The sequence below is a fragment of the Pelophylax lessonae genome (genome assembly GCF_965119305.1).
Source record: "Pelophylax lessonae genome assembly, chromosome: 4".
Taxonomy (NCBI): domain Eukaryota; kingdom Metazoa; phylum Chordata; class Amphibia; order Anura; family Ranidae; genus Pelophylax; species Pelophylax lessonae.
Window position 1 is genome coordinate 612414689 of NC_138771.1, and position 24217 is coordinate 612438905.

The 24217-nt window shown below is 41.2% G+C and overlaps 2 protein-coding genes across 5 annotated transcripts in view; both read left to right on the forward strand.

Annotated features, from left to right (window-relative positions):
• The window catches only part of LOC309553574 (A.superbus venom factor 1-like), a 1719715-nt gene that overhangs the window by 1608364 nt on the left and 87134 nt on the right, over positions 1–24217 (forward strand). The gene's annotated exons all lie outside the window — the stretch shown is intronic.
• The window catches only part of LOC309553573 (A.superbus venom factor 1-like), a 128877-nt gene that overhangs the window by 17526 nt on the left and 87134 nt on the right, over positions 1–24217 (forward strand). Inside the window, exons 4-8 of the mRNA XM_082254845.1 lie at positions 678–748; positions 2141–2235; positions 4114–4196; positions 13108–13195; positions 13559–13661. Coding sequence (XP_082110971.1) covers positions 678–748; positions 2141–2235; positions 4114–4196; positions 13108–13195; positions 13559–13661 — 440 coding nt within the window. The remainder of the gene's footprint in view (positions 1–677; positions 749–2140; positions 2236–4113; positions 4197–13107; positions 13196–13558; positions 13662–24217) is intronic.

Sequence of the window (24217 nt, forward strand, 5' to 3'; positions counted from 1 at the left end):
ATGCCCCATTCTAAAATGTAAAAGCTTTTCAAATAGTTTTACATAATGCAGCAACATCCACACGTTCATGTAGGACACTCAATATTAGCGGTGATTATTTCTTCCAAAGCAAATATACTTTTTCAAACTGGTACTGACTAGTATTCCAATGTTTCTCTCTTCCCTCAGTTTTTCTCCATCACTCAGCTAATGTGACGCCAACGCTGATGGAGAGGGGCAGGGGAGGGTCAAACAAGGATGCTATGCAGGCAGCTGACATCCTCCTTATCAACTGATGATGCAAACCTGTGACTTAGTGTAAGTAAAAGGGCAGACTTCATCCACACGCTGGCTCAAATACAATTTTTGGGCAATTTTTAGGCATTTTGCCAAGGCACCCTTGAAGGAACCTCAGGGCACACCAGGGTTGAGAAAGGCTTGCCTAGATAGATCACAGTTCTCCCATACTGTCCCTCATTGCTTGGTTTGCCCCCGTCTTCTCCTGGTCTTTTTGCCGGTTCCAATTTGATCACTTTGGCCATTGAGTGGTTTACAGATGCCAAGAATGTACATTGCTCTGTGCCTGTCCTTATTAAAGTTTTGCCTATATTGAGATGAATTACGTGGCCTTTTTTACATACACTTTAAGCTTAGTACAAAGTTTCTTACTAATCATTTTTGTGTCCTTCTTTCCATAGTTCTTTACCGCATCTTTTCGATGAATTATAAAATGTCACCAATAAACAAAGCTGTCATTGTGGAATTTTTGGTAAGTGTTCACTTTCCTTTTCAATTTAAAGTCCAGAACAGGGTAAAAAAAAAATCAACAAAAAACACCAGGGCTGTCGCACAGGAGAAAGAGTGGGTAGTCATGTGTTCTCTATACCACAAAGTATGGGGCATTTCTCTGGCCCAAAGTGGCGGAAAGGAGTGGACAAGGTAGCGAGGGAAAATATACTGTATGTGCAGCTGCAGTGGGGGGAAAACAAGTGACCTTCAATGAAATACAAAGCCTGCCATCACCTGCTTCCTTCTAAAAAGGATCAGCATGGAGGCTTGGACGGTTGGAGTGGTCAACCTCAATTTTTACAGGAAAAGTAAAATTTGTAGGAAACTTGGTAGGTAGGTAAAGGTAGGTAAAGATGATTGTATCTTTTAATTATGAAATACATTTTTTAACTGAAGGTAATCTTTGATTAAGCATGTGTTGAAGCATACCTCCCAACTTTTTTAGATGGGAACGAGGGACATCTATTAGCAAAACTATGTATGCATTGGACACACCGCCTGCCACGCCCACTTAAAGGAGAATTATACAAGAAATTTACAAATGCAGCAACTTAGAAATTGGATGAAAGGTTTAGCACTGAGAAAACACTGTTTGAAAGATAAAAAAGTGCATTTTATATACAACTATATAGATCAGACCAAAATGAGGGACAAATGAGGAAGAAAGAGGGACTTTGTTCCAAAATTTGTCCCTCGATGTCAGGAACAGTTGGGAAGTACTGTATGGTTAAAGCAATATTAAACCAAAAAGCAAATATTTATTATATTGCAGCTTACCAATTCTTAGATCTGATGGCTGCATTAGTTTCTTATTTTTTTAGGATTGATTTATTTTGTTTTCACTTGGTGATCCTGCTAGTAAGCCTGTTCTTTTTCAACAGAACAAGCTCTAATGCAGACATAGCATTTAGAGGGTGGGGAGGAACCATTTAACGCTGACAAGGGTGACTGCCTACAATGATCAGCTTTTGTTTATTTACTCTATGTAAAACCTTTATCCCAAAAGGAACAAAACTATTTCTGTAACTGCTGAAAAAGTTTGAGTTGGAGTTTACCTTCAATTTCTTAGTGTATCTACATCTGCTAGTCCATCTAATGCACCCCCTCCCCCCAGACTGACAATGATGTTGTCCAAAGGTGCCCCCCTGTGCTCCTTCATCCAGAGTGGAGGCACTCTAATACAGGAGGGGAGTTACTGGCCAGATCACCAGATAAAAACAGAGGGAAAAAAAGCCTAAAAAAGAAAACAAATGCAACCAAAACATCTAATGATTGGTAAGCTGCAATATATTATATTTTTGGTTTTGGGCTTAATTCCACTTTAATTGCCAAGATTTGTAACAGACCACTAATTTTTCTCCTCTTTTTCCAGACTCCTGAAAACATTATTGTTAAGAGGGATACTGTCAAACAGGAGTCATCTTCAGGCATCCTCTCCCTGTCTTATAAACTGCCTGAACTTGTAAGGTGAGGACATATCTTTCTTTTTTTTTTTACATTTAATCAGGTCCAACTAGATTTATAGATTTGAATGAAATGGGTAAAAGATGGCTTTAGCTCCTATTCTCCAATTGTAGAGAACTTCACACTTTTTGGGGCCTTTATGACGTTTTGGTATAGCCAGAAGTTTTTTACCTTCATTCATTCTATATATGAAGTTAAAAAACATTCATAAATGCAGCTTCCCCCACAGCCCCCCCCCCAATACTTACCTGAGCCTGATCCAGTGATTTGCACGAGTGTGGCTGCTGTCCCAGCTTTCTGCCTCCTCATTGGCTGAGAGACAGCAGGGGGAGTCATTGGAGAGAAGAGGAAGATCAGGGCTGCTCTGTGCAAAACTATTACACAGAGCAGGTAAGTATAACATGTTTGTTATTTAAAACATAAATGTAAGGCTTTGGTATCACTTTAAGCCCTGAAAAGGGGGAAAATGCATCTTAGAAGTTCTCTACAGTTGGAGAACAGAAGCTGAAACCATCTTTTACCCATTTTATTCACATTTATTCAACAGGGAGTTGGTGTCTGTGTGCAGACAACCACCATTTTGTTGAAGTCTACTGGAGTCTTACAATCTGATCCTGTCTGCCTTGCACCAGTTTATCCACATGCTTATCTGAATGATACAGGTTCAGGAGCCATTTGAGCGGTACCATTTTCATGTTTTGGGCCACAATTAGATTTATACAATAGATAATACACATGTGTGGAAACTCATTCAAAGAGACAGACTCTTCCCATATAAGATGGATTTCTCGACAATCCAAGGTGCAATCAAAATGTTGTTTTTAAGGCGACATAAACACAAGAATATAGATTCAGAAGAACAAAAAGAAACGAGTAAGAAAAATAAAATTATTATCGTAAAAAGGGTCTGGCATTTAGTCAACATTTAAGGAAACACTCAACTGTTAAACTCTAAGACCACATTGTTACACAGTGGCTACACAGATCACCCATAACATTCTGACCACTGACAAGTGACTAATATTGTTACAATGGCAGCCGAAGGTTGGTGGGATATATTAGACAGCAACACGTTGTCCCTGAAATTGATGTTTTGAAAGCAGAAAAAATGGGCAAGTGTAAGATTTTAAGCAACATTGGCAAGGGCTAAATTGTAATGGCTAGATGACTGGATCACTGCAGCTATTGTGGGATGTTCTAGGTCTGCAGTGGTCAGGACCGACCAAATGTGGTCCAAAGAAGGAAAAAATGTCAAACCAACGACAGGGTCATGGCTGGCCAGGGGTCTTTGATGTACATGGGAAATGAAGACTGACCCATGTAGTCCATTCCTATAGAAGTACTACTGTAGCTCAAAATGCTGAAAAAGTTCATGCTGATTCCAATAGAAAGATGTCAGAACACACAGTGTATCGCAGTTTGTTGTGTATGGGGCTGGGTGCCCATGCTGACCTGTGTCCACAGCCAAAATTTCCTACAATGGGCACATGAGCATCTAAACTGGATCACAGAGCAATGGAAGAAGGTGGTCTGATGAATTCATGATGGTTTTAGGAACACAACAATGAGTTTGAGGTGTTGGTTTGGCCTCCAAATTCTCCAGATCTCAATCCAATCAAGTATCTGTGGGATATGCTGGAAAAAACAAATCGGATCCATGGAAGTCCCATCTCACAACTTATAAAACTTAAAGGATCTGCTGTTGACAGCTCAGTGGCAGATACCACAGCGTACCTTCAGAGGTCTAGTGAAGGAAATGCCTTGATGGGTTATGGTGGATGGTCATAATGTTATGACTGATCGGTGTATATCATCTACTGTAAATGAATGCGCTGTTCAGTATGCATGGGGATGGAACTTATGCACATTTTTCTTATGCAGTGTGGGGACTTGGACCATAGCAGCAAAATTTGAAGACTCTCCTCTTCAGAACTATACTGCAAATTTCGAAGTGAGGGAATACGGTAAGAGGTTTTTACCATTACAAAAAAAAAATGTAGAGTCACCAATAAGAGACTGTTCAAAGAAGAATACAGCAATCCATGCTGAGCAAACCCTCCCAAAGTAAATCCGATATGTTGCAGGTTGCTACATTTAATTTATAGATCCTTTTACTGTGCACTACTTTATTAAAAAATAATACTAATAATATTAATAATTGTAGCACCCTCCCAGATAGGTGCTAGGTAGGTAAAGCATAGTTGCTCTTTCTGCTTATCAGGGGAGCCTGATCAGTAGTTAAGCCTGCTCAGTGTGCTCAATGTTCGATTCATGTGGGCTGAGGGAGTGTCCCCACTGTATCCAATGAGGAGGTTCATTGGACAGTGGAGGAAACCTGGCCAATGACACACAGGCTTTTGTACCTATCCCAATGGGTTGGCACAGTGAGAGGTGCATCATGGGATAGGGTATAAAAGCCAAGAGCACATGAAGCAGGGGGTCATTGGGCGGGAAGCCAGGTCACAGAAGTAGGGTGACAGTTGTCTCTCCTTCTGCTGCTGTGGATGTTGGTCACAGGTGGTCGGCCTTGTGAGCCAGGAGTGTGGGGCTGAATCCTGAAGGTCCAGGAAAGCTGACTAGTGGAGTTGGAGGCAGAGCGACTTTGGGAAAAACAGTGTCCTCGAGTACCAGGAACCTATTCAAGTTCTACAATAAGCTACAAAACAACATCCCCTAGACTGTACATTGTCTGAGCCAAGTATTTAAAGTGATACGTTTCCATAGACTGTTGCTACGGGTAACCCAGGGTAATCCAGAAGATACTATATCCAGCAGCCCTCTAGGGGGCAGTGCTACATAATAATGAGAAGTTAGTAACAAGTGTTTTCACACAAGATTCACACAACTTTCACCCAGTAGTCATATTTTTTTCAGTTGAATAAAAGTGGAAAAATGTGTGAATCTTTGGTTGAAAGTTATGTGTATCTTCTTAAAAAATATATATATATATAAATAAAATAGACTTCAAAACGTCTAAAATTGAATGTTATTTTTGATGATTAATATTAAAAATATTTTTTTAAAGCCCAAATAAAATTTCAGTAGTTAACATCATCTAGATACATTATTATTATTATACAGCATTTATATAGCGTCAAAAGTTTGCGCAGTGCTTTACAACATGAGGGCAGACAGTACAGTTACAATACAATTCAATACAGGAGGAATCAGATGGACCTGCTCATTAAAGCTTACAATCTAGGAGGGCGTGGGGTTGGGGGGGGGGGGGGCAAGTGATACAAAAGATAATAGCTGTGGGGGGTGAACTTTTTAGGTGGGGGCAGGGTAGGCCTTTCTGAAGAGAAGTATTTTCAAGGATTGTCTAATAATGGACAGAGTAGGAGATAGTCGGACAGATTGGGTAGTGAGTTCCAGAGGATTCCAGGTAAATCAAAACGAAAGGATGTGCAAAGTCTTTCTTTTAAAATGTAAATAAGTGAACTTCTGCGCTACTCAGTGTATGATGAATAATGTGAATATGATTTCAAAAAGATATAATAGACCAAAATGTGAACAATAAACAACTAAATAAAGCTCCCAACTGTAGTGTCACCACATGCATGAACAGTATAATAATATAGTAATGGAGTGGCGCTAAATTACAAAAGAAACAAAATCATATATATTGGTAAATGGTAATTGGTAAAGTGAAAATAAAGTAATACAAACATATACAAACATAGATTAAATGTCATTAAATGTCAAAGTGTCCACAATAGTGTTGCAAAAGGTTTAGTGCAAAAAATGTGAATAAACACGATAATACATTTTTTGGTGAAATGCCAAAAAAATGCTTCCAAATAAACCTGGGGAAATGTGGGCAATCTTATAGTCCAGTGCTCAATCCAAGAAATAAGATACACTCCACCACCATGTGCAATGGCTGCTCACCTTCAATTAAAAGGTAACACGCATCAACTGCAGACTTGATCTCCGCATAGTATATGTTAATCAGTAGTTGGTAGCAGTCAATCAGCTCACACATGTAATAAGAATAAGAATCCTCATGGTACAGTGTTTTCAGCAAATTTCTTACAAATCAAAGGTAGACTTACAGTTAAAATAACTGCTATGTGTCTAGCAGCAGGGACTGTGGGTTCACACACAGGTGGAACGCTGTAGAATCCGAACTTCCGGTCTCAGCTGTGACCGAGAGTGACATTACCCGGCTCCTTCCAACGCATTGCGTCACTGACACACAACTTTCTCAAGGGTTGACGAAAGTCATGTGTCAGTGACGCAACGCGTCGGGAGGAGCTGGGTGACGTCACTTCCAGTCACAGATGAAACCGGAAGTTCGGATTCTACAGCCTTCTACCTGTGTGTGACCACACTGTCCCAGCTCCTATACACATAGCAGTTATTTTAACTGTAAGTCTACCTTTGATTTTTAATAATAATACTACACAATGAGGATTCTTATTCTTATTACATGTGTGAGCCGATTACTTTCTTTTGAAAGCATCCACATCCTGAGTAGAAAAGCAGGATGAAGTGCCAACAGGATTTAGAGAAGGATCTTTGTTGTCTGTGTGGAAGCAGTGGTCTCTCTCTACAGAGGTCCAACACAGCCCCTCTCGAGTCAAACCTATGGATTCGAAAATATTATGCTTACTGCTAAATAAAGAGCCATAGGCCTGGGCCTGACAGAGCAGAGGGCGTGTATTCCTCAGATGAGAGGTCACTGCTTCCACAAAGAGAGCAAGAATCCCACTATGCAACATGCTGCCTAAGGATGGGCTTTTCTTCTCAGGATGTGACTACTTTCTGAGGAAAATAAAATGTAAGATTTTAACCACTTCTGGACTGGAAGATTTCCCCCCTTAATGACCAGGCCATTTTTTGCAATTTGGCACTGTGTTATTTTAACGGACAATTGTGCGGTCGTGCGATGCTGTACCCAAATTACATTAATGTCCCTTTTTTCCCCACAAATAGAACTTTCTTTTGGTGGTATTTGATCACCTCTGCTATTTACATTTTTTGTGCTATAAACAAAAAAAGAGCAACAATTCTGAAAAAAATAAAAAACTATATTTTTCACTTTCTACTATATAAATCCCCCCCCCCCCAAAAAAAAAAATGTAAAAATCTAAATTTTTTCATCATTTTAGACCTATTTGTATTCTTCTACATATTTTTTGGTAAAAAAAAAATCCCAATAAGTGTATTTTGATTGGTTTGTGGAAAAATTATCGCATCTACAAACTAAGGGAAAGATTTATGTCATTTGTATTTTATTATTTTTTCCTAGTAATGTCGGTGATCAGCGATTTTTAACGGGAATGCGACATTGCGGCGGGAAGATCGGACCCCTAACTGACATTTTTGACACTCTTGGGGGGACCAGTGACATTATTACAGTAATCAGTGCTAAAGATATGCACTGTTACTGTATTAATGACACTGTCAGGGAAGGGGCAGACTTGTATAAAGTATTCAAAATTTCTACTTGAGTAAAAGTACAAGTGCTCGATCAAAAAGTGACTTGAGTAGAAGTGGAAGTGCTCGCAGAAAAAGTTACTTAAGTAGAAGTACTAAAGTATTCAACATTTTTTTTACTTAAGTATTGCAAGTAGTTTTTTCAAAAAATTTGCTACTTAAGTACTAAAAATAAAAAGTACCAGTAGTTTTGAAAAAAAATTTCTACTCAAGTACTGAAAGTAGAAGTACAAGTACTGTGTTATGTAGTTATTAAAGAAAGAAGTCAAAAGTTTGAACATCATATTGTTTTTTATTATTTCAAATGATTTATTCAAATGATTAACCTAAAGGACAATCACAATTCCTTAGGCTGTAACTTTTTGTAAACAAAAAACAGATAAAGTATGTCCCTCCCTTCCCCTTTTAAAGCATCCACCTTTTAAAGCCAGGGGTGGTCTCCTTCCTGAGCTTCCTCACTCTCACAGCCAGGCAGATCACTTGAAGTTGAAGGGCCAGGGGTGGAAGGTGGTGTTTTTGGTTCGTCCATCTTTTCAGCTGATCAAAAGGCAGAACAGGAGCATGCGCAGTCTTCTTAATCGCGGTTTGATTTGATTTGCTCAATTGATGATGATGTGCCAGGCCAGCTTCATCAAACCTACAATGCTTAAAGTGAAAAATGCATCAAAAACTACTAACAAAGTGGCTGTGCTAAAAATGCTAATAAAGTGCCTGCAATTATATATATATATATATATATATATATATATATATATATATATATATATATATTCTTCTTGTATTCAAAATCATCGCCCACAGTATCAAAAATAAAGTGACATGTCTGTGCTAAATGCAGTTCAAATTATTCCCACAATGTAAATGTAATTCATATAAAATATATATGACAATACCACAATAAAATAAGTTGTGATTGTGAATAAGTTAGGTGCAAGTTTAAGTGTGTAAACTAAACTTTATAACGAAAAGTCCATAACTGAATTCCAGTGTGCAATCTAAGAAGTGCTTGTCACTTGCTGTCAGATGCTTCCACCTTTCTTCTGTGATCTGCTCAAGTAAAGTGGTGGACTGGATAGCCTCTCTCTCTGCCTCTCACCTTAGTAGCACTGGCACTGCACTGGTTCAAAAAGCTGTCTATATTATTTTCATTATAAGAACTTGTCAGAACATGCTTCCACCACCTGTCCTTCACACTAGTAGTGCTCATTTGCTTTGCTCAAGTCAAGTGCCACTGCCAGTGGTCACTGCAGTGCAGGCACAGCCACACAGGCAGAGGCAGGCCGCAGGAAGCACAGGCCGCACCACAACACAACACTTATGGTCCATGGACCATGGACGGTCAGATAATCATCATAGCCATCAGTCTCACTCTTCTTGGTTCAAAAAAGCCACCCATGACCCGTGTGTATATAATATTAATATTTTATATTGATTATTTGATTCTCAAATGGCACATTTGCCATGGCAAGGATTAGGCCCTCTCCACAGTCCACCTCACTCACCTCATAGAGAAGAAGATGAGATAACGAAGAAAATGCTCCGAGTCCTGCTCCCGCGTCCCACCGTCCGCGTCACAACTCCTCTCAGTAAGGGCCCTAAGGGGTGGAGTCTGAGTGACACACAACACGTTTAGAGGCGGAGACCTCGAGCGGGAAGACGGTAGCACAGCTCCTCCAGTGAGGACTTAACTTGATGATCATGACAGTGATTCTGCGGGCCGTGGCGCGAGCGAGGCTGTGGGATTGATTGAATTGAGTTGTGCTGCCTACTGCTACACGCTACCTACTACTAAATTGTGAGTCAGTATATTTTATTTAATTTTTATATATAAAAGCGGTATTGTTGAGCACTACTAGCCACTAGATCTCCTGGCTTTCACTTTGTCACATGTTGGGGAATCACAGCGGCTCGGCTCCAGAAGTGGCGGGTGTCCCCGTCATCCTGCCAGGGCCGCCAAGAAGTTCATCACCTAATCTTAAGTTATTAATATCTTATGAGGAGAGGACCTATGAGATTGAGAATTGAAATAATTAAATATATATGGCTTTTTGAACCAGTGCAGTCAGTGCCACAGTGCCACCCAGACGCTATCCACCAGTGCCACCACCATTAAGTGTGTTGGTCGGTCACTCGAGCACTGAAGGAGGTGGAAGCATCTGACAAGTGAAGTGACACTTTAGATTTGCACACTGGAATTCATTTATGGACTTTTCGTTATAGATAGGGGGAATAAATTTAGAAGAGACAAAGCCAAACCTGGCTGGCTAAACCGTAGCGTTAAAAAACTTATTAGGGGAAAAAAATTGGCCTTCAAGAAATATAAATCAGAGGGCACAGTATCGGCCTTCCAGCAATACAAGGAGGAAAATAAGAAGTGTAAACAAGAAATCAAGATGGCTAAAATCAACTTTGAGAGACAAATAGCGGAGGATAGTAAAAAAAACCCAAAGAAATTCTTTAAATATATCAACAGCAAAAAAACTAGGGCAGAGCATATTGCACACATAATTAACGATGATGGGAGGATGGTTACAGAGGACACTGAAAAAGCAACAGTGCTGAATTCTTTTTTCTTGTCAGTCTTTACGCAGGAAAAGGAAGGGTACGCTGACCATGACTGTATGGTTAGTAGTAATACACAGGACTTGCCACTATGGCTAACAGAGGGGGAAATCAGGGAAAGACTGGATAAACTTAACACAAACAAATCACCAGGCCCGGATGGCGTACATCCGAGAGTGCTCAAGGAACTCAGTATGGTTATATCTAGACCACTGTTCCTGATCTTTGCTGACAGTATTAGGACAGGAGATGTACCAGGGGATTGGAGGAAGGCTAACGTGATTCCGATATTCAAAAAGGGCCAGAGACATATCCCGGGAAATTATAGGCCTGTCAGTCTGACATCAATAATATGTAAACTTTTGGAGGGGATGATAAGGGACTATATCGTAGAGTATGCTAAAGACAACAACATCATCAGTAGTAACCAGCACGGGTTTACAAATGGGCGTTCTTGTCAAACCAATCTCTTAGCATTCTACGAGGAGGTGAGCTGTGAGCTAGATAGGGGGAGACCAGTGGATGTGGTGTACTTGGATTTCGCTAAGGCGTTTGATACAGTTCCCCACAAGCGCTTAATTTATAAAATAAGGTCTGCAGGTATCGACAGCAGGGTTTGCTCTTGGATACGGAATTGGCTAAAAGGCCGTGTCCAAAGGGTAGTAATAAACAGCGCATACTTAGACTGGTCTGAGGTAGTAAGCGGAGTGCCCCAGGGCTCAGTCCTGGGACCAACCTTGTTCAATTTATTCATAAACAGCATTGAGGTCGGGATCAGTAGTTCGTTATCAGTTTTTGCAGATGACACAAAATTGGCCAGGGCAATAACTGCACAGCATGAAGCAGATATCCTACAGAATGACCTGGACAAAATTACGGAGTGGGCAACGACATGGCAAATGAGGTTTAATGTGGAGAAGTGTAAGGTTTTGCACTTGGGGACCAAAAACATAAAAACACAATACACGTTAGGAGGGGAACCCTTGGGGGAATCAAAAATGGAGAAAGATCTGGGAGTCTTAGTTGATGATAGATTAGGCAACAGCATGCAATGCCAAGCGGCAGCTTCCAAAGCCAACAGAATATTAGCATGCATAAAGAAAGGGATGTATTCCAGAGATAAGACTATAATCCTTCCACTTTATAAAACTCTGGTCCGACCGCATCTGGAGTATTCTGTCCAGTTCTGGTCGCCAGTCCTCAGGAGGGATGTGTTGGAGCTGGAGAAAGTCCAGAGAAGGGCAACTAAACTGATTAGGGGGTTGGAGGACCTTACCTATGAAGAGCGGCTGCAATCGCTCGATTTATTTTCCCTGGAGAAAAGACGTCTGAGAGGGGACATGATAGCAATTTATAAACATCTTAATGGGGATCTCAGCTTAGAAGAAAAGCTGTTCATTCGAAGGAATTGCATGAGGACTCGAGGACATACAATGCGATTAGAGGAGAAGCGTTTTAACCTCAGGCAACGTGGGGGGTTCTTTACTGTTAGGGCTACAAGATTGTGGAATTGTCTACCACAAGAGGTGGTTTCTGCGGGTAGTATGGTGACTTTCAAAAGACTCTTAGACTTACATCTCAAGGATCAGGAGATTGAGGGCTATGTTAGATGATTACAGTCACACACACCTACACAGGTTGAACTGGATGGACTATTGTCTTTATTCAACCTCACCTACTATGTAACTATGTAACTATGTAACTATGTATAGGTTTACACACTTCAACTTGTTGCACGCACCTGACCTAACTTATTTCATAACTTATTTTATTGTGATTTATTGTCATATTTTATATGAATTGAATTTACTGTTAAATTGTGGGAATAATTATTTTCACTGCATTTAGGTTTAGCACATTCATGTCACTTTATTTTTGATACTGTGTGGAGTGTGGGCAGGGCACTGGGGGCAACAATGATATTATATCGATTGCACAGGCACTTTATTCGCACAGCCAAGTTGTGTTTGTTAGTAGTTTCTTGATGCACTTTAAGCGCTGTAGCACAATTTATTTGTTTGTTTCATATTTTCTTTTTATTGGAAAGATTTGGTATAGCAGCTTTTATTATACACAGCCTTTATTTTCGTATGCGCTGATTTACAAATGACATTATACACATTTTTTTGAGCTTTATGTAACCTGCCATCTACTGTTCTGGCAGTGGTAATTTTTTTAAAAGTAACGAGTAACTATGCAGCACAAAAAAAAAAAAATACTTGAGTAGAAGTATCGAAATCATCGAAAAAATGTAGTGAAGTAAAAGTAGAACTAGGAGAAAAAAATTATACTCTAGGAAAGTACAGATACCGCATTTTGGTACTTAAGTACAGTACTTAAGTAGTTCTACTTCGTTACTATACATCTCTGGGAAGGGGTTAACACCAGGGGCGATCAAAGGGTTAAGTGTGAGCCTAGGGGGTGTTTTATAGCTGTGGGGGGGGGGGGGTGGGCTTATGGAATCCACACAGAGACCTGTGTTCCTAAATAGGAGGATTACAGGTGCTCTATGTTCATTCCAGAGAGAACAACGGTCTGCTGTGTTTACAACAGCAGACTGCCGTTCTCTCTTCACCGGAAGCGATCGCGGGTGCCCGGCAGTAATCGCGGCCGCCGGCCCTGTGCATCAGCTTCCCAGCTGGTGAGCGCCCCCAGGATCGCTCCCGCGGACCGCTGTACAGTTAACCTGCTGACCTGCTGCTGTATAACTGAGGCAGCTGGTCGGCAAGTGGTTAAACACCTTTGTTTTGATGCACCTGGAAGGTAAGTGATTTAAAGTGAAAGTTCAGTTGGAATGTAAGTATTTTGTCCTGTACTGTCAAGGTAAAAATAAATGTATAACTTCCTAATACCGTCTTTCTCTGTCTTTAGTATTGCCGACGTTTGAAATCAAACTGATCCCAGACCAAAAATTCTTTTACATTGATGATCAAGATTTTGTCGTAGATTTAGGAGTAAGGTGAGTACAGCGTAAATATATGATGGAAAAAACTCTATCTATCTATCTATCTATCTATCTATCTATCTATCTATCTATCTATCTATCTATCTATCTATCTATCTATCTATCTATCTATCTATCTATCTATCTATCTATCTATCTATCTATCTATCTATCTATCTATCTATCTATCTATCTATCTATCTATCTATCTATCTATCTATCTATCTATCTATCTATCATACAAATATTCAGATTTCTCAGTGAACGGTGATATCTATTCTAGTGATCTGTAATATCTGTACAGGAAGTGTGCATTGCTCATTGACAAATGTTTCATTGGTTGGTTTGTTTACTGCGTTCTTCTATTTCTTTTCTCAGGTACCTCTATGGGAAAGATGTGGAAGGGTCAGCGTTTGTATTGTTTGGAGTAGCAAAGGATGGGGTAAAGACAAGCTTTCCGAATACCCTTAGGAGGATTGAGGTTAGAAGATTATATTTCAGTTCAACTTTTGCTAAGCAATGTTTTCATAACTCTCAAAACTTTTCAAAATTAGGCCAATTCTGGCACTCCACTCCTACATGTAAAATACATACATTTTTTGCTATAAAATTACTCAGAAACCCCCAAACATTATACATGTTTTTTAGCAGAGACCCTAGGGAATAAAATGGCGGTTGTTGCAACTTTTTATGTCACACGGTATGTGTGCAGCAATTTTTCAACGTGTTTTTTTTTTCGGGCAAAAAACAAGTTAGCCCAATTTGATTTGAAAGTTGATGTTATGCTGAGTAAATAGATACCTAACATGTCAGGCTTTAAAATTGCGCACACTAGCGGAATGGCGCCAAACTTTGGTACTTGAAGCGGTGTATCCAAAAACAAACAAAAAACCCTGCAGGACAATATGCATCGCATACTAGTACATTATGAAATACTTACCTTAGAACGGAGCCCCCACACGGTCGCCCGGACACTGCTGAGGGAGCTGACATGTTCCCTTGGTGTCTCTTTCGGGTTTGGCAGCTCCGGCGCTGTGAGTGGCCGGAGCCACGATTACGTCACTCCCGCGCATGCGTACAGGAGTTGACTTTCCGGCAAGGAGCCAGCAAGGAGCTATGAAGGTCCAGCAAGATACGCCAGACCTTCAGAGCGCATGCGCCGCTGGTGTCAGCGGCTGCATGCAAGGTGAATATCTCCTAAACCATGCAGGTTTAGTAGATATTAATTTTACCTTCAGGTAAGCCTTATTATAGGCTTACCTGTCGGTAAAAATTAAAAAGCGGAGTATACTACCGCTTTAAAAATATCCATAGGCAACGTTTTAAAATGTTTTACAGGTTACCAGTTTAGAGTTACAGAGGAGATCTTGGGCTAGAATTGTTGCTCTCGCTCTAACGTTCGCGGAAATACTTGTGTATTGAACACCGTTTACATATGTGGGTGTGACATTTGTATGCGTCCGTTTCTGCGTGCAAGCATGTGGGAACAGGGGCACTTTATTTATTTATTTTTCTTTATTGTTTATTTTATTTATATTTTTTATTTTTACATTTTCCCTTTAAATCTCTCCTCCAGGCTGAAAAGCCTGGGATCAAAGGGAAAAAAAAATGATCTCGGCTTTCCAGCTGAGAACACGGCAGTATTTACAACTGCCAGGCCAGACGTGATGTCATAACGTCACGCCTGGGTCTCTCTATTCTCTATGGTGAACTTTCGCCACCGCCGGATTCCTTCTCTGGCTCGCCAATTGCACAGGCGAGCAGGTAGAAACCCAGGAGGGTGGCGGAAGGAGGGATCATTCCCTCCCACTGCCTGTAAAAACAATCAAGCGGCTGAACAGCTGCTATGATTGTTCTTACAGTACTGGGAATTTCTGGCTGAAAAAAAATGATGTCTAAATGATGCCTGCAGCTGCACCCATCATTGAGATATTCCCACTCAAAGCCCAGGACGTCATATGACGTACTGCGGTATGGAAGTGGTTAAAGTGGAACTAAACCCTTATATTGTTTTCAGCAAAGGAAGCTGCCATCTTGGTCTTTGTTTAATCTTCAACTGCCATGGAGCTGCACATATGATCAGTTATGACACCAGCAATTGGATGGTTTAACAGTTTTGTTGAATGCACACCAATGTGACAGTTCACAGCACGTGCCGGTAATGTCATTTTTTTTTTTTTTATACTGTTAAATTGATGGATGGACTTCCACTTTAAAGCAGTATTAAACTCAAAAGCAAACATGTATTATATTGCAGCTTAACAATTCTTAGATGTGACGGCTGTATTAGTTTTATTTTTGGTCTTTTTTTGCCTTTTTTTCACCTGGCCAGAAAGTCTGTTTTAGGTTTTATACCGCTTTAAGGCCTTAGGCACACTGGACATCAAATACTTTGCTTTTAAGGGCTCTTTACTTTTTTTTTCTGCCTCTAAATGCTCCACCTTTTTAGACTATGTGTCCATGCACACAGGCTTTTACAGGGTTTAGACTTTAGAGGCAAAAAAAAAACATCACTTGCATGTCCAGGAGAGGAACGTTTTGGCAGAAAAAAAACACTCAACGCACTTAAATGTGTGTAAACGCGGCTAAACACTAGGCGCGTTTATGCGTTTGAGCATTTATTCATTTCAAAGGGAAGAATGTTGTTCTGGCCAGTGGAATGAATAAACACCCAATTGCTTGACACACCTAAACAGCTTTAAGTGTGTTTTTTTTTTACACTGCCTTTCTCATGCCAGCAGAAAAAGCATTAAGAAGAGCTGGGAAACACCCAGTGTCCATGAGGACCTAATACACTGGTCTGGGGCTTGAGTCAATTAAAGTGGGGTTTATGTTTATTTTTATATGTACAATATATATGCACTTTATTACCAAAAGTATTGGGACCCCTGCCTTTACACGCACATGAACTTTAATGGCATCCCAGTCTTAGTCCGTAGGGTTCAATATTGGGTTGGCCCACCCTTTGCAGCTATAACAGCTTCAACTCTTTTGGGAAGACTGTCCATAACATATATATTTATGTATATAAGGTGGGGCCCATGTATATGTTTATATGTTTATATATGCATCTACAGTATATGCTCATAACCTCTTTTATTCAAATTTGGGCTTTAGAAATGAGTTTGATGTTTTGATACACTGTTTCACAAATTTTGGCTCATTAATTATCACTTTTATGCCTTTTTAGTTATAAATGCAGAAAAATAGCAGCAGGTGCTCTGGACTGATGAGTCAAAATGTTTGGTTGTAGCCGGAAACCATGCATATGGTGAATGCAGACTAAATGTGTATCCCGATCCACTGGGGTACGACCCACACCCCCTCCCTGTTAGAATGGTTTACACGCCTCACTAAAATTGCGATATGGAAGAACTCATTGACCTGACAAAAGATTCCTCCTCCAAATTCACATCCTCCTGGTCCTTTTGGTTTCACCTTCAAACCACTGACCAAAAAAAACGACTCACAGGTAATACCGTTTGAATCTTACTTAGGTCTATCGCCTTTTTGCCTGAAACAAAATTAACTGAGGGGGCTTTTTAGCTACATTTTTGTATGACTGAGCCTCACCCCTCTAGTAGATGAGAGGAGATGTGGGTGGATCTTTGCTGGAGTGAGCTTGCGATGGCCACCCCCCCCCCTTTTTGTTTTTTACTTATCCTTCTTTCTTGCCTCCCCATCTCCTTTTTCTCTCCCCCAAACCCCCCCCCCTGTTGTTCTCTTCTTTTTGACTGGTTCAGTACAGCCTCTGGCCCAGCCTTTGTCTGGAGCAGTGTTTCACAACCTTTTTTCATCTGAGGAACCTTTTAAAACTATACACAGTCTCCAGGCACCCCATTCTAAAATGTAAAAAACGATTCTAATAACTTTAAATAATGCAGCAACATCCACATGTAGGACACCCAACATTAAAGATGATTTATTGGGGTACTGACCAGTACCCCAATGTTTCTCTTCTCCCTCAATTTCTCTCCATCAGTCAGGTAATGTCTCACCAGTGCTGAGGGACAGGGGATGAGGATGTAACGCTCCTGCGTTTTTATAGTAAGCTGGATTTGCAGCTGCAGAATCTCCACTCAGTAGTCATGTAGAGATGTGTTGGAATACCAGATCCAACTCTCCAGACTCATCACTGTGGGCCTGTCTGCTTCAGCATACAGATATACACACACTCAATAAGATGTTCCTGGAGTGATAGGATGTATATGATAGTATGGAGATGATGTGCTGAAGGGACAGGTGTGAGCAGTGACAGTAATGGTAAGCACTTGATAGTATTGTTCAGGAGAGTAGTAGATGGTAATAGGTAGAATGCAGATAGGTTAGTAATCATGTATGGTAACAGGTGGTAAGGACAGCAGATGACATATACAGGATAGACTAACCCAGTGCAAGGATAGATGGTAGTAGACTCAAGAGCTAGCAATCTATGTAACAGTGCAGATGATAGAATTAGTATGCATAGATTGTAACAGTCCTTAATGGGCAGAGGTAGATAGTGTAAGTTAGTTATGGAGGATTCCCCTGTGGGGTACTTATCACTAGTAAGGTTAGTAAGTAGAGGGGTCCAGTGGTGAGGGAGTGATCCGGTAGCGAGATACGGGATCAGTAGCGAGGTTCCGGTCTCTTCCAGGTAAAGGCAAATAGCTGGAGGCTCCGGCAGCAAGACAAGGCTTGTGAGCATGTAGGCACATTGAACGAACAACGTGAGAGAGAAAGCCGGCGATTGAAATAGCCGCTCTGCGGCGCTCAGCGTTCCACCTAACTAGAAAGGTGGGACGCAATATTGAAAGGAAAAATGGCAAATAAGGGTACCAAAGGTACCAGAATCTTATGGCGCTTTTCCACTGCATGGAACCGTACCGGTTCGGCACGCTTTTGTGCTTTTCCACTGCTGGTACCGCATGGTATAGGGTCGGAACGGTTCGGTACGGTACGGTATAGGTTTGCTTTTCCACTGCATGGAACCGAACGGTACGGTACGGCTCTGAAAAAACAGTACCTACTCGATTGTGGTTCCAACAGATACCAAACTGGTACCATATCCCACAATCCTTTGCATGCAGTCACTACTAGCCACTGATTGGTCAGAGAATCCCACCCACCCCGTTGTTATCCCACCCACTTAACTTAGTGCTACTTTAGTGGAAAAGCAAACCTATACCGTACCGTACTGAACCGTTCCGACACTATACCATGCGGTACCAGCAGTGGAAAAGCAAACCGGGCCAAGCAGGGCCGAGTAGAGCCGACCTGGTACGAGCCGGTACTTGCAGTGGAAAAGTGCCATTACAGTACCCCCCCCTTAAGGCCGGCTCCGGAAGGCCTATAGCACTGGTTTCTCCGGGTATTTCGAGTGAAACCTTCGTATAAGCCTAGGTGCGTGAACATCAGAAGTATCCAACCAGGTGTCGTCTTGGGGTCCATAGTTCTTCCATCTTATGAGATATTGGAGTCTTCCTCTGTGGATACGAGAATCCAAAATCTCCTTAATCTCATATTCTTCTCCGCCTTCAACTTGTACTGGAGGTGGAGGCCAGATGGTAGGCCTTATTCCTTGGTTAGGAACATGTGGTTTCAGTAGCGACACATGAAAGATGGGATGTATTTTGAGATCTGCCGGTAAGGTGAGTTGCACTGCAGCTTTTCCAATGAGTTTCTTAATTGGGAAGGGTCCCAGAAATAAAGGTCCAAGCTTTTTGCTAGGGATCTTTAACCTTAAATTTTTTGTCGATAGCCAAACGAGGTCCCCAATAGCATATTGCGGAGAAGGTCTTCTACGAAGGTCGTAGTACCTTTTTTGTTGACTATGAGCGTGTGAGATAGTGGTATTAAGTAAACCCAGAGAGTCCTTTATTTGGGTAAGATAATCCGAGGCTACTGGGTTACTTGATGGTAGGATGCGTGGTGGAAGAAGTGTGGGATGAAACCCATAGTTCAAGTAGAACGGACTTTGCTTAGTAGTACTGTGGGTTGCGTTGTTATAAGCAAATTCCGCCAGAGGGAGGAGGTCCACCCAATCATCCTGTAGGTATGATGTGTAGCAACGCAGATATTGTTCTATACACTGGTTGACTCTTTCAGTCTGTCCGTTGGTCTGAGGGTGGTAGGGAGAAGTGAGATTTCGCTCAATCCGTAGTATTTGACATAGAGCTTGCCAAAACTTGGAGATGAACTGTGAACCACGGTCGGATAAAAGAGTCTTTGGAATTCCATGTAACTTGAACACATGTTTCATTAGTAGTTCCGCTGTTTGTTTAGATGAAGGTAGTCTACGAATAGCAATGAAATGTGCCATCTTTGTCAGATGGTCCACTGACACTAGAATGGTATTAAATCCTTTGGAAGGTGGTAGTTCTACTATAAAGTCTAAGTCACAACTTCCCATGAAACCTGGGGTATTGGTAGACTGCAGAGTAGACCAGATGGTTTTGTAGTGTCAATTTTGGACCTTGCACAGATGTCACATGAAGAAACAAATTTTTGTACAGACGTCTTAATATCAGGCCACCAAAACTCCCTGGTAAGCAAATTAAGGGTTTTCGTCATACCCATATGTCCTGCCATAGGCACATCATGTGATAATTCCAAGATCTTGGTGCGCATAGTAGGGGGTATGTAGAGTTTGTCGTTGTAATAGAGGAAGCCTTCTGCATCAGTACTTAGTTGTGGTGGAGGTGAATCCAATCCTATACTGTGCAAAATCTCTTCCTTCAGGGAACGAACAACACCAATAATACGTTCATAGGGTATTATAGGAATAGAAGGGATTTCGGTGCAGTTATCTTCGGTTAATCGTGATAGCGCATCTGCTTTTTTATTTTTGTCTGCAGGCGTGTAGGTCACTAGGAAGTTGAATCTTAGGAAGAATAAAGACCATCGTACCTGCCGGTGGGAAAGAGTTTTGTTAGTCTGGAGGTATTGAAGGTTTTTATGATCTGTATATATGAGTATTGGTAATCGGGTACCTTCAAGTAGATGTCGCCAATTCTCCAGTGCCAGTTTTATGGCAAGCAACTCCTTTTCACCCACTGGGTAATTCACCTCTGGGCTGCTTAGTGATTTTGAGAAGAAAGCAACTGGGTGGAGTGGTGAAGTATTTGTTGGTCGTTGGGAGAGAACTGCTCCTACTGCCATATTTGACGCATCTACCTCCAGAATATATTGGAGGGATGGGTCTGGATGGCGTAGTATGGGAGCCAAAGTAAAGCTTGATTTTAACAAGCGGAAAGCTCCATTTGCTTCTTCTGACCATTTGAATGGTTTCTTTATACTTGTAAGTTGTGTGAGAGGTCTCACAATAGCAGAGAAGTTCTTGATGAACTTCCTATAGAAGTTTGAAAATCCAAGGAATCGCTGTAATGCCTTACGAGTTGTTGGTATAGGCCAATCCAGAATACAGGATATCTTGCTCATATCCATCTTGATTCCGGTTTTGGATATGATGTATCCTAGGAATAATATTTCTTCTTTATGAAATAGGCATTTTTTTAATTTCACGTATAGATTGTGTGCGAGTAATCTGGATAACACAAGTCTCACATGTTTTATATGTTCAGACAGAGATCGAGAATAGATAAGTATATCGTCCAGATATACCACAACACAGACATCAAGTAAGTCTCTAAAGATGTTGTTTATGAACCGTTGAAAAGCTGCGGGAGCATTACACAACCCGAATGGCATCACAAGATATTCGAATAATCCGTATCTGGTTCTGAATGCTGTTTTCCACTCATCTCCGTCACGGATTCGGATTAGGTTGTATGCCCCTTTTAGGTCCAATTTAGAGAAGTAGGTAGCCCCACGCACTTGTTCAATGAGTTCAGGGATGAGCGGTAAAGGATAGCGATCCTTTATTGTAATGGTATTTAATTGCCTATAATCGATAATAGGCCTAAGACTTGAATCCTTATTGCGGACAAAGAAAAGTCCTGCAGCTGTGGAAGAAGTAGAGGGTCTGATGAACCCTTTTGTCAAATTCTCATCCAAGTATTCCTTGAGATGAGAGAGTTCATCCTGTGAAAGAGGATAAACAGGACCGAAAGGCAATTTGCTGTTAGGGAGTAGATCGATAGTGCAATCATAATCCCTATGGGGAGGCAACACTTGAGCATTTTTCTCAAGGAATACTTCGGACAGATCCTGATAGCATAGTGGTGCAATCTCATCTGACACCACAGACAGGATCTTTCCATAAGATGGGAGGTTACACGTAATCTCGCAATAGTGAGAAGGGAAAGTTAAAGTCCGTCTTTTCCAATCTATGATTGGTTGATGTGTGTGTAACCAGGGAAGTCCCAAAATAATGGGAAAATGGGGTGAAGATTGTATATCAAAAGTGGTGGTCTCCATATGAGACTCGTTAGCAGTGACAAGGAGTGCTTGTGTCTGATTGGTGATTGGACCAGAAGATAGCGGAATACCGTTAATGAAACTAACAGAAACAGGTTTAGGTTTTGAAATAATAGGTATTTTATTTAAGGTAACAAAACGTGTATCGATATAGTTCCCACAAGATCCTGTGTCGATCATAGCCTTGGTGGTAATCCTAGTCTGGTCCCACTGTAATGTTAAATGAACAAAGAGATAGGGATTAGAAAAGGAAGTCGTTAATCCCCCTAGCAAGACATGTGAACACTCACCCTCTTTTTTGCGGACAAGGGGACAGATGCTTATCAAATGATCCGGGGATGCGCAGTACATGCAGAGGTTTCTGGATCTTCTTCTGGCTCGTTCAGTAGTTGATAAAGGTGGGCGTATGGTTCCTACCTCCATAGGAGTAGGGTCAACGGCCGAAATCCGAGAAGGACTAGACAATGGCATTCCCATTTTCTCAGCCTTTCTTTCTCGCAGTCGCCTGTCAATGTTGATACTGAGTTGTATTAAGGCATCCAAAGTGCCAGGTAAATCCGCTCGGGCGAGCTCGTCTTTAACGGCTTCTGACAACCCGAGTCTGAACTGAGTTCGCAGAGATGTATCATTCCACCCTGAATCAAGGGTCCATCTTTTGAACTCTGCTACAAAGTCTTCTACAGGTCTCCTTCCTTGTTTTAAAGCCCTTAATTGGATATCAGCAGTACTCTGCCTATTGGGGTCTTCATATAAACTAGCAAGTTCCGCTAGGAATAAAGGATAGGAGTTGAGAAGCTGATCATTTTTCTCAAAGAGAGAGTCTGCCCAGGCCCGTGGATCACCCGTTAAGTATGAAATAACGGTACAGACTTTAATTTGATCAGTAGGGTATGTACGAGGTTTTAGCAAAAAAAGCAATTGACATGCAGTAAGCTGTGAAAGACGGGTTACCTGCTGTCTCAGAGTCTGATTTTCTTCTTTTACTTCAGTAAGAGCAAGTATTAATGCATTTACTTGTTGTGTTAATTGTGTCACTTGAGTGGGTAATTCTGCTGAATCCATTTTTTAGGTTCGTTCAATCTGTAACGCTCCTGCGTTTTTATAGTAAGCTGGATTTGCAGCTGCAGAATCTCCACTCAGTAGTCATGTAGAGATGTGTTGAAATACCAGATCCAACTCTCCAGACTCATCACTGTGGGCCTGTCTGCTTCAGCATACAGATATACACACACTCAATAAGATGTTCCTGGAGTGATAGGATGTATATGATAGTATGGAGATGATGTGCTGAAGGGACAGGTGTGAGCAGTGACAGTAATGGTAAGCACTTGATAGTATTGTTCAGGAGAGTAGTAGATGATAATAGGTAGAATGCAGATAGGTTAGTAATCATGTATGGTAACAGGTGGTAAGGACAGCAGATGACATATACAGGATAGACTAACCCAGTGCAAGGATAGATGGTAGTAGACTCAAGAGCTAGCAATCTATGTAACAGTGCAGATGATAGAATTAGTATGCATAGATAGTAACAGTCCTTAATGTGCAGAGGTAGATAGTGTAAGTTAGTTATGGAGGATTCCCCTGTGGGGTACTTATCACTAGTAAGGTTAGTAAGTAGAGGGGTCCAGTAGTGAGGGAGTGATCCGGTAGCGAGATACGGGATCAGTAGCGAGGTTCCGGTCTGTTCCAGGTAAAGGCAAATAGCTGGAGGCTCCGGCAGCAAGACAAGGCTTGTGAGCATGTAGGCACATTGAACGAACAACGTGAGAGAGAAAGCCGGCGATTGAAATAGCCGCTCTGCGGCGCTCAGCGATGACGTCATCCGACTTAAAGGTATATGCGTTCCACCTAACTAGAAAGGTGGGACGCAATATTGAAAGGAAAAATGGCAAATAAGGGTACCAAAGGTACCAGAATCTTACAGAGGAGGGCCAAACAAGGATGCTGTGCAGGCAACAGATATCCAGTTTATCAACAGATGTCTAGAAAGTCGTAATGGTGCATAATGAAAACCCATGGCTTTGTGTAACTGAAAGGCAGGATTGATTCACCTGCTGGCTTGTATACAATTTTTGAATAATTTTTAGGCATTGTGCCAAGGCATTATTGAAGAAACCTCAAGGCAACCCAGGGACATATGTGCCTCCCCCCCCCCACCTTTTTATTATTTTTTTAAATTTCATCTTTATTATATATATATATATATATATATATATATATATATATATATATATATATATACATTTTTTTACTTTTTTTGCGGATCCTTCAAATACGTTCCCTATTGACATGCTGGGACTTCCCCGGATGTTAACAAGTAGCTGATCAATGATTACTGTTTTCATTAATAATTTCTAGGCATTAGCGGTTCTTTGCTCTGTATTCTGTTGTATGGGCATTGATTCTCATGCTGATCCTTGTATAACATCAATCATACGACTGAGATGTTTTTGCACTGTATGTAAAACAAACATTTTTTATTGTCACACCCGGTTCACACTAGGGCGACCTGTGAGGCGACCTGGTCGCCTCACAGGTCGCCGCAGGTCGCCTCCCATAGGGAAGCTACGGACTCGTTCTAATAGGAGCGACACAAGTCGCTCCGACTTAGAAAAAGGGTCCGGAGCTTCTTTGGGGCGACCAGGAGGCGACCGCCATAGACTTCAATGTTATGAA